This window comes from Eulemur rufifrons, chromosome 9 (assembly GCF_041146395.1).
Source record: "Eulemur rufifrons isolate Redbay chromosome 9, OSU_ERuf_1, whole genome shotgun sequence".
NCBI lineage: Eukaryota > Metazoa > Chordata > Mammalia > Primates > Lemuridae > Eulemur > Eulemur rufifrons.
The window spans coordinates 18,198,740-18,215,925 of record NC_090991.1 but is presented as its reverse complement, the minus strand read 5'-3'; the positions used below and the strand labels follow the sequence as shown (position 1 = coordinate 18,215,925).

The 17,186-nt window shown below is 36.0% G+C and overlaps 1 protein-coding gene across 2 annotated transcripts in view; it reads left to right on the top strand.

Annotated features, from left to right (window-relative positions):
* The window catches only part of NLK (nemo like kinase), a 149,458-nt gene that overhangs the window by 78,511 nt on the left and 53,761 nt on the right, over positions 1-17,186 (top strand). For both annotated transcript variants that reach the window (XR_011234841.1, XM_069480990.1), the window contains exon 3: positions 8,932-8,987. Coding sequence is in view for 1 of the 2 variants with exons in the window: in XM_069480990.1 (XP_069337091.1) it covers positions 8,932-8,987 (56 nt within the window). In the remaining variant the exon portion in view is untranslated. The remainder of the gene's footprint in view (positions 1-8,931; positions 8,988-17,186) is intronic.

Below are 17,186 nucleotides of genomic sequence, written 5' to 3'. Positions count from 1 at the left end.
AAGAAAAACTGCCTTAAATTCTTTATGTAGAACCTATGCTATTTTAATTGCTGTAATAAAAACTTTATCAGAAAAATAATGATTTCTTGTAAATCTGAGTGCTTATTTGCACAGAAATATTTAGAACTTTGGCCAAAGTTTGGGTCTGACTTTAAGGAAGAAATCTGCAAAAGCTTGAGGTATTTGGTAAATTAAATTTATAATGTGGTTCACTTGGAGCTCCTTGGTTTGACTATTTCATTTTATTCATTATCCCTCTTGAAATCTCTTTTCCTTAAACTTTTAAAAAAAAGATTTCTGTCTTTTAGTCAATTGGAACTGCCTAGCAATGTGTTGGTTTATTTTAATAAGTTTCAAAATACCACTTGAGTTGCTATTTTATAAATGGTTCCTCAGATTTTAGAAGTAATTTAGAATGTCTAGCACTTGCTTACTTATTTCTTGAATTTGCCTTAGTGTACCCACTCCAGCATCAAAGAGTACAGACCTTGTGTACATTGTCAGAGACTCAAGTAAAGGTATCCATGGTGAAGAAATATTTCAAAGGTGGCATCAGAAATTTGCTTACTAAAGATTTCAATGGTTTATTATATTCCGACCAGTCTTGGCCTCTTTTATAAAGGAGGAGTGATATAATAAGCTGCTATTTATCTAGTTGGTACCTTTGCTCATGGCTCATTCCTATGGAATAACTAATTAAGTTACAAAAACTGTGTCAGAGTAAGTAGTGTAAGAAAAGAAAGAAACAATGCTTTTTTTCCTTTTTTCTTTTATTTCAGCATTTTATGTAGGCACAAATGTTTAGGTTACAAATATTGCCTTTGCCCCACCTGAGTCAGAGCTTCAAGTGTGTCCATCCCCCAAGAAACTGAATTCTTGAAAATCATACCAATTAAAACACACAGCCAATCCTAATGTAGTTTATAAGAGCTGGGCTTTAGAGTCAGAACTGGGTTCTACTCTTTTCTACTGGTGTGTCTTAGACCTTCTCTAAACTCTAAATTTCTCATTTGCAAAGTGGGCATGGTAAAAGCAGAAATAACTGTATATGATTATAACAGAAATTAAATTTTGAAAATGCATATAAATCTGTTAAAACACACACACCCAACATCACTGTTTGAAACTCCTGGTCTCTATCATTAAAATAATAGGCTGGGTTTGGTGGCTCACACCTGTAATCCCAGCACTTTGGGAGGCCAAGGCTGGAAGAATGCTTGAGGCTGGGAATTTGAGACCTACCCCATCTCTCTACAAAAAAATCTGTTTAAAAAATTAGCCTGGTGTGGTGGTGCACACCTGTAGTCCCAGCTACTTGGGAGACTGAGGAAGGAGAATGGCTTGAACCCAGGAGTTGGAGGTTACAGTGAACTGTGCTGGCACCATTACACTCCAGCCTTTAGAGAAAGAGTGAAACCCTGTCTCTAAAAAAATTAGAAAATAAAAAATTTAAAAAAAAGAAGAATGCCTCTGATGTCTGTGGGAGTGTTCAAAAGTGAGGCAGATAGTTGGAGATGAAGATGGCATGGCACCATTATTTTATATGTAATGAATTTCTGCTATGCTCTGAGATCTATTTCCAAATGCATCTTGGGGCCAACGTACCTGGTATGTGTGGAATGCCAGTCTAAGAGGCAAATGGTATTTGATGTAGTTAAGGCAACAATTATTTATTAATTGTGTCCTGTGTAAGGAGTGCAGTGCTAGGTAGGTCAAGCATTGGTCCCCAGCCTTTTTGGCACCAGGGACACGTTTCATGGAAGACAATTTTTCCATTGGATGGGGGAATGGGCAGAGCCCAGGCTGTGATGCCAGCGATGGGGAGTTACTGTGAATATGGATAAAGCTTCCCTTGCTCTCTAGCCCGCTGTTCACCTCCTGCTGTGCACATCCCCCGTCCTAAATTTCGTGGCAGGGGTATGGACAGTGGGAGGCGGGGTGGACTGGGGGTTGGGGACCGCAGATTCAAAAAAAGCTTAAAATACTGTCCTTTTTGAAGGATTGTGTTTAACACATGTTGTTGTGTGTCAGGAAGTATGCTAGATGCTTTCCATATATTAATTCATTTATTCCTTAAAAATCTTGTCAGGGCTTATTAACCCTACTTTATGGAGGAGGAACCAGAGGCTTAGGGTTAAGTAACTTGCCCAAAGTCAGGATGGTGGAGATTAGACTGTAAATCTCTTTGGCTCCAGGGCACATATTCATTAATTCAGTAAGCATTTATTATGCACATCCTATATGCCTAAACTACATTAGCTTCTGGGGTCTTTACCTTTAATTAGTTTAAATGATTTTCATAATATGATAAATACTGTAATAGAGGTGCTTATGGGAAGATTGCCTGCATGGTTAAACATTAATGCAGGACAGTCTATGTTGTGTGCATAGCAAAGAGCCGGACAACCAAACCTAGTAGTGTATTAGAAGGCTCCCTGGAGAGGGGAGCCTTAAAACACAGATTCATGGGTCTTACCTCAGACCTACTAAATTGAAATCTCTAGGATTAAGGCCCAAGTAGCTGTAATTTTTAAAGCTTCTCAGATGAATGGTGGCAGCCAAGTACCATAATATTAAGGAAAAATGGGAAGTTGTTGTGGACTTAGAAACTCAAAGATGCATCAAACACAGAGAAAGAAAACCTTAAGATGAGCCTTTTGAGAATAAGATTTGATTGAAGAAGAAAGGAATGTCATGATAAAAATGACATTTAGAAAGATTAACCTGGTCATTGTAGGAAGGTTGGATTTTAATTTGGATTGCTTTTTATGTGTTGAAGAATAGCTATAAAGCCCTGGGAGGCTTTGGATTTTCTTTTGAAAGGAACCTTCAAAGTCACTATATCAAATTCATTGATTTCAGGTGATCTGACTGAATTTTTACACATATCTGAGTAGCTACTTCACCATCTTAAAGGATAAGTTCACCTTGCTGTAGTAATTTAGGGAAACAGAAATGGGTTTAACTTTCTAAAGACTGGTGTTGTTTAGGCCTATCACTGATGTCTAGTCAAAAGCTATTATAAAATCTGGCACAATCTCTATACCCATCTATGCTCTTGTGCATGTGTGCACACACATGCATAGTTTGTCATATGATCAGCATGGGAAGTGATGATTGAGTTTTTTTTAATCTTGTACTCCTTTGAGAATCTGATGAAAGCTATGAACCCTCTCAAAAAAAGCACATACACAGAATTTTTATGTCATTTTAGGCTTTCACTTGTCCTCTACAGCCCTTTTAGAGCCCCCTTGAGGGTCCATTGATTCCTGCTAAAAGCCCCCGTAATGCAAGTGTTGGGCATTTTCTTCTCTTTAGGCATAGCGCTAAGCACACATTAGGCAGGCAGTCTATTTGAAAATTGAATAAGTGAATGAAAGTGACAGAAAAAAATTCCAGGGTTTGGAATGATGATCACTCTAGTGATCTCTCTCAGGGTTACTTTTCCCCAATCTTAGCTCTGGAGTACCCTAGGGAGGGGTAGAACAAGGCAAAGAAGCGTCATTCATTTGTGTGTATGTGTGTGTGTAGTCTGGCCTAACTCAAACAAGGCCTCTTTGGGTTCTTAAGTAGGTTAGAGAGTCATACCAATATGAAAAACATAGATAGGACCCTTCTCTGAATTCAGACATGCTATTCAGCTACAGGCATTAGTAATTCTAACTTCTAAGTAATATTAGTTGTTCTGCTAAGGAGTGTGAAAAAACAAAGGATGCTGTAGACATGGGTTACTTTTCAGGTGATTTGGTTTTGTTTGTTGTGTGCCTAAAATTTGTGGTATTGGGCAGATTATTGACAAATTTAAAATAGTGCCATCTCCCATGTTTATGCATTGGAAGACTCAATGTAGTTGATAGGCCTTTTATTCTCAAATTGAGCTATATATGAAGTGTAATCCTAATCAAAATCTCAGCAGGGTTTTGAGAGTATATGTATGTGGAAATTGACAAACTTATTGTAAAATGTGTGGAAATGCAAGAGATCTAAAATAGCCCAGCCAATCTTAAAGAAGTTGAATAAAGTAGGAAATTCATACTACCAGGTATTTAGACTGCTATCAGGTATTCAGACTCAATCTTAGGTATTGAACAACAGAAGACACCAAGCACAAGGTATCGAGGCAGAACAAGGACAGATAAATAGATTAATGGAACAGAATAGAAAGTCTATAAACTGGCATACGCATACATGTTCATCTGATTAACAAGAGAGATGCCACTGCAGTTCAGTGGGGGACTGGGTGGTCATTTCAATAAACAGTTCTAAATCAATTAGATATCCATATGGGGAAAAAAGTGAATCTTAACCCCTACTTCAAACCATACCCATAAATTAATTCAAAATGGCTCATAAACTTAAATGTGAAAGATAAACTAATAAAACTTCTAGAAGAAAACATAGGCAAATATCTTTATGACTGAGATAAGCAAAGATGTCTTAACTGGACAAGTAAAGCGTTAGCCATAAAAAAAAGATGTTAAATTGGACACCATTAACATTAAGAACTAATATTAATCAAAAGTTAGGAGAATGAAAACATAAACTTCAGATGTTTATCCAACAACATACTTGTTTCTAGAATATACTATGAGCTAGAACAATTTTTAAAATAAGTAGTGTTTAACGAAGACAATTAGAAACCAGTGTTTTACTTGATATTTTTTAGACTGTAAATTCTATGTCTAAATATCATAATAATATAAATAGCTTCTATAAATCAAAATATTTTGACCGTTAATAAAAGACTTAAGCATTTTACAAAAGAGGATAATATATGAAAAAGTGTTCAAAGTCGTTAGTCATCAGAGAAATGTAAATTAAAACTGCAATGAGATACCACTATATACCCACCAGAATGGCTGAAATTAAAAAGACTGCCAATACCAACTGTTGACAAGGACATGAATCAACTAAAACTCTTTATTGTCAGAAAACTGACAATTTCTACTAAAACTAAATATATGCCTACCCAACAACTCAGCAGCTCTACTCCTTGGTATACATATACTCAAATGAGTGCATATATCCACCAAAAGACATGTATAAGAATGCTCATACCAGCTTTATACATAATAGCTAGAAATTAGACACAAATGTCTGCCAACAGTACTCTGGTCAAGTTCTTTGTGGTATAGTCCAGTCATATAATGGCATACTACACATCAGTAAAAAGAGTGAACCACTGACCTACACAACATGAATGAAACTCGCTGGCATAACAGTAAATGAAATAATCCATACACAAAAGACTCCACACTTTATGATGCAATTTGTGTAAAGTTTAAGAATAGGCAAAATGAATCTATGGTGACAGAAGTAAGAATAGTGCCAGGATGAGTTTTGACTGAAAACATGGCAAGGGAGCTTTCTAGGTGTTGAAAAGGCTTAACTTCTTGATCTGCATGGTGCTTACTTTGAGATATGTGTGGGTGTGGGTGTAAAAATTCATCAAATTATACTCTTAGGATTTGTATACTTTATGTTACAACTGTATAAAAAATAATAGTAATAACATAGTCCCTACTTTAAAGCATTTAGAATCCATTGAGGGTAAGAGAGTGGGGAAGGAGTTATTCCTTTACTAAACATGGGATTTAATTGGGTTCCTTTTAAGTGTCTTATTCTTGTCTTTGAGTCTTTGGCAGAGTAGAAACTCAGTAAATGTTTATTCTATGAATGAACAGATAAATTTCTTGTCTTTATAAGTTAGCACTGAGATTGTTCACAGCACTTATTTTATTGATAAAGGGCTGACTGATACTGAGCTTATAATATAACCAGTTTATAGTGAATCTTCTAATATCATGGAGGTTAAAATCCTAAAAAGCAGCAAACATAATGAGCTTCTGTTTCCTAAAGGGTTTGTGAAATGTGCTGAGACATTGTTTGGTAATGACTATCATTTAAAGATGTAACTTTAATTCAGTTTTTTTTTTTTTTTTGAGACAGAGTCTCACTCTGTTGCCCAGGCTAGAGTGAGTGCCGTGGCGTCAGCCTAGCTCACAGCAACCTCAAACTCCTGGGCTCAAGCGATCCTCCTGTCTCAGCCTCCCGAGTAGCTGGGACTACAGGCATGCACCACCATGCCCGGCTAATTTTTTCTATATATATTTTTAGCTGTCCATATAATTTCTTTCTATTTTTAGTAGAGATGGGGTCTCGCTCTTGCTCAGGCTGGTCTCGAACTCCTGAGCTCAAACGATCCGCCCACCTCGGCCTCCCAGAGTGCTAGGATTACAGGCGTGAGCCACCGCGCCCGGCCTAATTCAGTTTTTAATTAGACAAGTCTGCTTATGTTTTTTGTATTTGAAATCCTTTAAAGAGTTGGTGGTAATTTGGGATACTTTGACTCTTTACAAGCCAAAGTCTTTTCAGGCATCCTGCTATTTACATCTTAAGGCTAATCTCCTATACTTTATTCCCTCGAATAATAGCGAGTTTTATAGAGGAACTCCAGCTATTTAAATGGGGGAGTCAGGCATGAGATCTGGAGTTTGAAACTCTGCTACCATTCCTTCTCATTTACTCATTTGCATTACTTCTGAGATTTCTGGATCATTTCTACTGGTTTAAGTACTGTTTTTGCCACCTAGAAACACTGTGGAATGCCATACTTCAATAAACATTTTGGAGTGGAAAAAAGAAGAGGATAAAAACAACAGGCATTTAAAAAATTCCAGGCAGAGTTTAAAACATTGCACCTTCAAAGCTAACAATCACAGCTAAATGCTGTAGTACAAATGTCTAACCTTGTTTTAGATGGCTTTTCTACAAAAATCCTCATCAAATATGGAGTAAGAAAGCCTCATTCTTTTCTATCGAGGTTTAGTAATGTATGGTTGTCACTTTCCTCTAGATAACCTCTAATTATAGCAGATAGATTTGAAGTGTAAAATAGTTTTGTCTAATGGACGCTGTCACACATTGCATTCTGTTTCCCCCTTAGACAGGATGTATGTTGCTCAGAAACAGAGTGTAGAGTCCGAAAGATGTCAAGTAAAACACTAATTTCTAACTGCCTTCCTCAAGCATCAAATATTCATGTTAAAAATTATTCTAGCACATAATGAGAAATAAATTTATAGGTTTAAAAATATAGCTGGCTAATTATAGGTTATGGAAATATAGAAATGAAAAATTTATCTTTCATATGATAAAAATTATTCTTTGAAGAAATGAAAATCTTTTGTTTTCTGTTTATACTAAAATTCTAAATGTAAATATTTTAATTCAAAAAGGAAGGATAGATATTCCTTATGAAAACATCTAAATTATTTAGAAACCTCTAACTGGCTTTAAAGTAAGTGTGGGCTTTTTCATCACAGGAAGTTTTAATGTAATAAGATAAATCTTTACTTAAAATTTTAAATTGAGAAATACATGGCTGAAAAAAGAATAACCTTTAAAATGAACAACGTTTCTTCCACAAGTAAATTGCAAGAGGAAAAGAAAAAGATGGAGGAGAAATCTTTAGGATAAAAGGTAAAAGCCATAAATTAATCATAATATGTAAATCTTATTTAGCTCCTGATTTAGACTAACAAAATTGTAATAAATAGGAAAATTGAAAATTTGAGCGTTGGGTATTTGACAATATTAAAAACATTTTAAAAATTTGATCATTGTAGCTTTTAAAGTTTTTTTTCATTAGAGATAACTGATGTATGGCTAAAAGAAGTCTGATATATACTTCAAAATTATATAGAGATAGTAAAGGGTAGAGATGAAACAAGAATGTCTATGTGTGTGAATAACTAAGCCCAGGTATTGATTACATGGGTATTCTTTATACTATGCTGCCACTTTTTTTATATGTTTGAAAATCTCTATATTAAAAAGTATTTTTCTTAAAAAACTAAGCCACAGATCATAAAATTTGAACGTGTACCACACACTTCATCTCTTATTCAAATAGTTTCTTCCATGTGCGTTGAGTCTAGTATTTCTCATTAGCTTAGCAAGGTAGGTTCAAATTCTTAGATATGACATCATAGATGGGACTTAAAAGAATAGCTAGAAAACTGTTAGGGGAAGTAGGCCTATTTGTTATGTTTTGATGGCAGAAGCTACATTGGCAGTATGCTGCTTTTATAAAGGTCTTGAAGTTTTAAAGTCTTTTTTCCTCATCCTAGTGACTTCTTTTCTTGTACTTGGAATAAAATCCAAAATGCTTAATACAATTTAAAGACATTTTGTGTGATATATTTCCTGCCTTCCTCTTCTACCTTATATAATATTAGTCTATTTTTTTCTTACCCACTATTTTCCGTAAGCACTGGCTTCTCTGTTTCTAGAATCTGCCTCAATGTCTTGACACTGGCTACCCATTATTGACCAACTCCCATTCAGCCTTCAAATCTTAAAAGTAGTGTTACTTCAGAGAAGCTTTTTCTCCCCACCCTTCTTTACATTTTTTCTTCACAGTAATAGATGTTATAATTATATATCTGTGTAACTATTTGTTTATTTGTTTAATGCTTGCCTCTCCCATCGTCTGTCATAAGAGCAGGGATGGTACTATTTTGTTCATCAGTATAACTCTTACCACAGTGCCTGCCAGGTAGAATGCAAATAGTAAATATTTGTTGAACAGAGGAATAAGGGAATGAATGATAATGGCTCCTGCTCTTAGAGCAACACTGACTGGGCATTTCTGTCCAACATTCTCTTCTGTGCAGGGATTTTGGAAGCATGTTATATGACCCAATTGCCTCTCTCATTTTGGTTTAAGTAGAATTGTCTGTTGGGTTGTAAATTTACAAACCCATCTTAATGTTTAGGACTATGTTTCTTGACTGACAAATTTAATTTCGGTGGACAACTGTAACTAAGCTTTAAATAATTAAAGAGTTAATGGTATTTACTTGCATTTATGTCAAATTTTGTTTCCTTTTTAGTTCTCTAAACTTAACTTATTTTTCCTTTCCTTAGGTACTCTCTGCCCTTGACATACTCCAGCCTCCACACATTGACTATTTTGAAGAAATGTATCCTAATGTGAAAAGAAGGGGACAATTTTTTTATTAATTTGTTCTTCTAGCACCTTTTGGGGTTCATGCCTTGAAGTATATTAAGTCTCACCCTTACAGAAGTGATTGAGTACTGGAACCAGGTAATTTTGAAATCCTAAGTATCCGGCAGAGCTCAGTATTATCTACGTACATTGTGCGATGTTGCCACAGAACAGGACACCTGAACAGATGTCCTATTTAATCCCCACACAGCCCTACAAGATAAATTATTACCATTCCCATTTTACAATGAAACCAGTGAAGTAGCCATGTTGTAGTAGAACCCAGTAAAGTGTTCTTGTCACTATATAACAGCTACCTATCGGTTAAGAGAATAATACTGTCCTTTCTTACAATACTTGGAGTAAGATGAAAAGTAAATATAAGTTAAATGTCTTGTGTCCCTTAGAATAATGGTGGTGGTGGTTGTGGTTTTTTATCCGATGCCAGGCACAGTTCTAAATTCTTTACCCATATGAGTTTATTTAATCCCTATAACAACCCTCTGGGGAAGGTATTGTGGTTATTCCCATTTTATAGAAGATGAAATTGAGGCACAAAAGGTAAGAAACTTGACCAAGATCACTGAGCTAGTATCTGTTGGAATTGAGATTTGATTCCAGGCAGTCTGACTGTATAGTTTTGCTTTCAACCCCTATTTATATGATTGTCTCAGGATAGAGGCTTTAACATTCTATTACTACTGTTGATGTCTAACAGTAGTGTGTTAGGTATTGTGATTAATAATGAACTATAAAATAATGCATGGTAATAGCTTCTGGGACTGTGTGCATGAAAAAAATTGAGACATAGGTTAGCCCATCTGACATTCTTAGGCAAAGTGTCACCAGTTTCCTTTCTGTATTTGACTTGGTAAAAACTTTAAAAGACAGGGAATCCTAAATCATTGAATTTGGTGAGCTCATGATAGTGCAGTTTATTCAAACTTTAGGCTTTTTATTAACACTTCAGGTGTGTGACTCAGAATGGAAACTAATATAATAGTGAGATACTTTTTCTGATTCAGCAGTGAGACAAATGAAAATCTCATTCTTACACAGGTGGTAAGTAATTCCATACTAGACAATTATCTTTGATGATTTCCTTAGAAACTGGGAACAATTAAGAGCTTCCCAAAAAGAAAGAAAAAACTAAGCTTGTTAGGGAGTTGGGAAACCATATAAGGTGATAGAATTATCACTGATCAATGCTGCTGGGATGTTTTGATCTTTGATCTGGTAAACCAAAAGCTGTTGAATTCTATACTATCTGCCCTCCAAATCTGCCTGTTCTACATCATGGATCAAAAATATTTGGAAAAAAATAAAAAATAATACAAATAAAAAACAATACAGTATAACAACTATTTATATAGCATTTACATTTTATTAGGTATTATAAATAATCTAGAGATGATTTAAAATATACAAATACTATGCCATTTTATATAAGGGAACATCCTTGGATTTTGGTATCTGTCTTGGAACCAATCCCTCTCGGATACCAAGGGACTGCTATAATAGTTGGTGATATTTTAATCCACAGATCCTTTATGGAATTAATCTTTTTGTGCAATAAAGCTACAGTCCCCAATCTTGGTCCATAGCCTGTTAGGAACCAGGTCGCACAGCAGGAGGTGAGTGGCAGGTGAGTGAGTGAAGCTTCATCTGTATTTATAGCTGCTCCCCATCGCTGGCATCACCTATAAGCTCCACCTCCTGTCAGATCAGCAGTGGCATTAGATTCTCATAGCAGCAAGAACCCTTTTGTAAACTGTGCATGCGAGGGAGCTAAGTTGCTCACTCCTTTTGAGAATCTAAAGCCTGATGATCTGAGGTGGAACTGAGGCAGTGATGCTAGTGCTGGCAAGCAGCTGTGCATACAGATTATTATTAGCAGAGAAGTTTGACTCCACGATAAATGTAATGCACTTAAATCATCGCGAAACCATTCTTCTTCCCACCTGCTCCATCCATGGAAAAATTGTCTTCCATGAAACCGGTCCCTGGTGCCAAAAAGGATTGGGACCTCTGAAGTAAGGAATGAATTCAGTGGACTTGGGGTGCTCCAGTCCTGCATATTCTAAAGTAAGAACTGTCCCTTGACCAGTTTCTGGCTGATAAGAGTGTATAGATGAGACCTTAAGCCAGGTCAGATAGTTCTGACACACTTTTTTTTTTTTAAAGTACAAAATTAACCTAAAGGTAGAAGAATCAAGAAAGTTCTTTTCTCCTCAACTGTAGGTCAGTAGTGGCAACTAAGGAGGAGGCATTAATGATTTCATTTTATGGACTTCTGAAGATTATCTGGGTCCTCACTGAAGAAAAGGAGGGAGCTGGTAGGAGTTGGGCAGCAATTATTTCATTTAGCAGAAGTACCTCTTCCTATACCTGGCCAGGAACCACCCTCTTTATCCTTTTAGTTAGTGGGAAGGAAATCCATGTATTAGAAGGCATTCCTATCAGTATGTGGTACTATGTAATATTTCTGCCTCTTTGGAAATGAAGTTACTGAAACCACACCTTGAAATTAGAAGACATTCCCTTTATTAAATATGAATTTTGCTGCATTATAAGTTGTGTTGGAGGTTCCCAATACCACCCTCAGGTTCAATGATTTCCTAGAAGGACTCACAGGACCCAGAAAAGCTGTCATTCTCATGGTTACAGTTTATTATAGCAAAAAGATACAGATTAAGATCAACACAGGAAAATGACTCATAGTGATTGGCATGATGTTCCAGTTGTCCTTTCTAATGGAGTCCCATGGGCAGACCTTAATTATCCCAGCAATGACGTATGACAACATGGGCAAGTGTTGCCAATCAGGGAAGCTCATCTGAGCCTTGACGTTCAGGATTTTTATTGTGGATCAGTCACATAGGCATGGAGTACCCATGTGACTGACCTTAGCTATTCGGTCTCCAGCCCTCTTTTCCTCTTTTACCCCTAGTGGTCAAACTAATATAGCATAGCCCAAGGCAATAGCAAACAAAAACAGGTATTTACTGTAAATCATATTGTTAGCATAAACTATCTGGCTTGGCCAAAGTGCCAACTATACTAAGACACTGTTATCAGGTGGACATTGCAGTGGTTCAAAGGTTATTTCCCAGGAGCCTGCCAGAGGCCAGTCCTGAAGACTTTTGTAATCTGCAGGGTTTGGGCAGCCCAGATCTGCTGAGTTAACCCTTTACTGCACATAGGCCATCTGTGGGGAAAGAATGTTTTCATGTAAGATAAGGGTGAATATGGGTATATTAAATAAATGCCAAATATATTTAGGTTCTCTTCATTGAATACTTAGCTAATTCATCATATCCATTTTCTGTCTTATAGTTCAAGCATAAATTGTTTATATCAGGCATTTATTTTGTGTACTTGGATTTGTCATTCCTTTAAAAACCTTGTATGTGTTTCAATAACATAGGAGTTCTCAATCACTTACTGTTATTGAGCATAATTTGAGTCTGGGAGATCTATGATTTATATTATTTCAAATACTTATAGAACAGAGGAAAAGTTAGCATAGTTATGGTTTAAAACCATGAATGGGCTGTGCAGTATCTCACACCTGTAATCTCAGCACTGTTGGGAGGCCAAGGTGGGAGGATCGCTTGGAGCCAGGAGTTCCGAGACCAGCCTGAGCAACAAAGTGAGACTTTGCCTCTACAAAAAATAGAAAAAGTAGCTGGGCGTGGTGGTGCACGCCTGGAGTCCCAGCTACTTGGGAGACCAAGGCAGAAGAATCACTTGAGCCCAAAAGTTTGAGGTGGCAGTGAGCTATGATAGTACCACTGCACTCTAGCCCAGGCAACAGAGCCGAGACCCTGTCTCCAAAAACGAAAAAACACCATGAGTGGCATAGGTGGTTTAGTAGTTATTGGTAGCTAATTTCAGCCCATTTCATTAGTTAGAATGTTTCTATGAAATTGCCTTCCCCAAAATTGTTCACAAATGTTCAAATAAAGAGCCTTTGTCATAAAATATTCATGAAACCCTCTGGTGTACCATTTACTTAAATATTTTACTTTATTTCATCTCATTATATCACTTAATTTTTTAGCTGCAGGTTAAAAAATTGACATGTCACTCACAATAATTAGCTGGCTACAGATGGAAAAATCTTTCAAACTTAATATTCTTATGTTTTCTGTCTTATAATTTTTAGCTATATGTGGAATCATGCACAGAAAAAAGATAAATGTTTTCCAATAGTGGTGTCATTTGGAAAAAAACTGAATCCTTTTAATGTATTAAATAAAAAGGAATCATGTTTAGAGCTGCCACAGGATTATAAAGACTCTTAAGAAGGAATGATTTAGCTTGGCGTACAGGATACTAAAAAGTTGTGTTATAGGACAGCTATTAAAGGAAAATTTAAGAAATACCTTAGTTATAAACATGCTTTGCCTTTGCTGCTGATTGTTTTACTATCCTGAATGGGAAGTTTTCTGTGTCCTGTGTTTTTAACACAAATAAATTTGTTGTAGCCAGAGCAAAAAACCAAATTTCCTCATTTTCCTTATTCCTCATTTTCTCTGAAAAATTAAAAAAAAAAAAAAACCCTTATTACCTAAAACACAAAAATATTAAAGATTAATAGGACCTCAAGTTACAATATGAATTCAACATAATATATTATCTACATCAGCAGCTCCCTCTGTAGTATCTAAAAAATATGCACACACAGTATGCATGGTTTTAGACAATTTTTTTTTAATTTGGAGGATTATTGTGTCTGTAGATTTTAGAGTGGGTAATATTTTGAATTTTAAATATATGGACATGGCATTATGCTTTTCAGAAACTCTTTGAGGTCTGTATGAGGCTCTCTTTTAGGCAAGTTCTGAGCATGTTGCTGTGCATCTAATGGATGTTTTAGTATTAATATTTAGTTGAAGGGATCAGTACATAGAATCAAAAATATATATTTACGTTACTTAAGTTGTTAGGGAAAAGAAATAATCTTAAGTAGTCATCCACTGTATATTATAGTACCATGTCATTACACTGTTTTCTAAAATCAGAAAAATTAGAATGTTGTGTTACATATTCAAGGTTTAATAGACATTTTAAGCAACAGATGCCTTAAAATCCAATTGAATAGTTAATATCATTTTAGAAAATCTGAGTTCTATGAGCATTTTTATGTAATCAAGTGTACAGTAAGAATATCATCATCTAGTATCATGAGGTTAATCATACGTATCCCCCAAGAAACTTAAACTGCAATAAAATGATTGTATTGGTGCCCACCAAAAGTTTAGCTTGAGTTTTGAAACACCGTGCATCTTTATATATAAACTCCTTCAAGCAACTAAAAAACAGATTAGATAATTCCTTCCAGCAACTAAAAACAGAGATAATATCTAGATTGTAACTGTTCACAAATCTGCCTACAGGGTACAACAGATGTAGCATAAGTCAGGTATGGAAGGAGCAATAAATTCTACCATGACCTCTGTTTCTTCTGGCTTTTTGTTTTCATAGTTTTTAATCTAATACGTCAACCTAGGAAATATATTCTTTAATAATTTTAAAGATTATATATTTTTCTGAGCTAATGTTTTAGCTTTTAAAGGATTACATTTTCATTTTATACTTGTCTATTTGGAAATCTGTATGAAAACAATTTGGTACTTAATTACTTGGAGCCTACTGAAATTTAGTCCAAGAAAAACCAGTTCTAATTGTTTGATTAGAAAACAATATTTATTATGCTTCAGTCAGGATTCTGAATGCTGTACAATGCACATAAACAGGCCCCTTCCCAGAAAGCACTGGATGCCTACTGGATTGGAAATAAAAATTTGGTTTGTTTTGGAAAAAGCTTATTTTTAACTTGAAGCATAATATTAGCATTTTATGGACAAGAATATGGGTGATATAGGTCTTCTGTGCTAGAAGCAATTACATTCTAAACCCAGTGGAAATGAGAAGTCTAATGGAGTGACCATGCATCCTGATTTGTTGAGACAGCCTTGGATTTTACCTGATGTTCTGGCATAATTATTATTAAGTTCCTTCTTTCACTCTCAAAAGTGTCCCTCTTTGGATGAAAGGTTTGGCTTGTGCAGGCAATGTTTAAACAGAAATCTCTTGTTATAATGACAGTGAGGAAACCTATGTGTCAGAATTAGCCATTTAGAGTCTCCAGTGCTTGAAACAGCTCTGTAACCCTCAGAGAATCTTAGGAGTCAGTAAAGAGTGAAGAACAATACAAATGTAATGCATATATGGATATGTATGTGTACTTGTTATGCAACAATAGTACCAGCAAGGACCAGAAATCTGGGAGCTTTGAAGATTTACATGTTATAAGAATTTCCTATTCGTTTATTCTGTAAACATTAGCATCAACTGTATTCCCAGAACCAGGATTTTTTGTCTATTTTGTTTACCATTGTATTACCAGCACGAACAGTGCCTGACGTAGAGTAGGGACAAAATAAATGTTTTGTCCTTCTCAAATAAGACAAATAAGATTGTCTCTGCCTCCAGGTTTATAATCTAGTGTAGGATACAATCACATAAATAATAGCTATAATATAGGTTGGAAGTATGATAATAGAAAAGAACCATGGGAACACTGGAGGTCTGATTTTTACTCTTTACCATTTTAGTTTGCAAGCTGAATTACTTGAAAGACACTTGATGATTTAAAACAAAAATTTTTACTTACTCACTGTCACCAATCCTGGCTCCAGACCTCTGAAGCCTAGGATAGAAATGAAGAGAAAGGCAAAACCAGAATAATCTAGAACAGCTAATTCCTGACTTCACCACCACTTTGTTAATACCTCGTCAGCCTTGTTTATCCGTTCAGCCAAACCTTTAGCACTACTATGTGTATGACACTGTACTAATCTCTGTGGTGGCTACAAAGATGAATTATTCATTTATTTAGTTTTTTTTTTTAATTTAATGTGTCAGGCACTGTCCTAAATACTTTACTCATATCTCCATTTTACAGAGGAAGAAATGTAGCTCAGAGAGGTAAATAACTTGTCCAAGGTCACTTAGAAATGACAGAGCTGTGATTTAAACCCACGTTGTATAGCCCAGTTGGCCAGGAGTGCTCTTAACCCAATATGCTCTGTTGCTTCTTAATGCTTTCCCTCAAGGGGAATATAGTCTGGGGGAGAGATGAGATGTAAAGAAATAACTGTCATATATGGTAAAATATACCAAAAGAATATAGACAGGTAGTGTGGGACTTTAAAAGGAGAGGTTACTTCAGGCAGAAAAACAATTAGGAGACTTTGTGGAGGAAAAGACATTTCATATGATCATTGATGGATGAGGACAGGTGGCATTGAAGAGGACGGATATTCCAGAGGGAAGGAGTAAGTATTGGGAGCATAATTAGGGAGTGGTAAATCCTGCAGTTGGCTAGAGTTTAGCATGCACAGATAATGAGAAATTATGCTAGTTGGGGCAAAATCATGGAGTGCTTTAAATGTTAAACTAAGGAAATTGGTCTTCATTCGGTAGGCATTGGAGGTACAATAAAAGATTTTTGTGATGAGGAGTAACAGCATCAGAAGTATACTTGAAAAACTTAACATGGAGTTCAGTTTGGGATAATGAAAAAGTTACGGAAGTAGATAGTGGTGATGGTTGCACAACACTGTGAATGTACTTATGCCACTGAATTGTACACTTAAAAATGATTAAAATGACGCCTGTAATCCTAGCACTCTGGGAGGCCGAGGTGGGAGGATCGCTCGAGGTCAGGAGTTTGAGACCAGCCTGAGCAAGAGCGAGACCCCATCTGTACTAAAAATAGAAAGATCTGGACAGCTAAAAATATATATAGAAAAAAATTAGCTGGGCATAGTGGCACATGCCTGTAGTCCCAGCTACTCGGGAGGCTGAGGCAGAAGGATTGCTTGAGCTCAGGAGTTTGAGGCTGCTGTGAGCTAGGCTGACGCCACGACACTCTAGCCCGGGCAACAGAGCAAGACTCTGTCTCCAAAAAAAAAAAAAGGTTAAAATGGTAAATTTTATGTTATTTATATTTTGCCACAATTAAAAAAAAAAAAACACTGTAATAAGGACCTCACTCTTGGGGCTAAGAGGCAGTGACTGTTGTGCATAGACTGTTGTGAAAAGAGAACAGAATGATGCTTGGCATCTTCCCAGATGGCTTTTCATGATACTTAATGTTCAC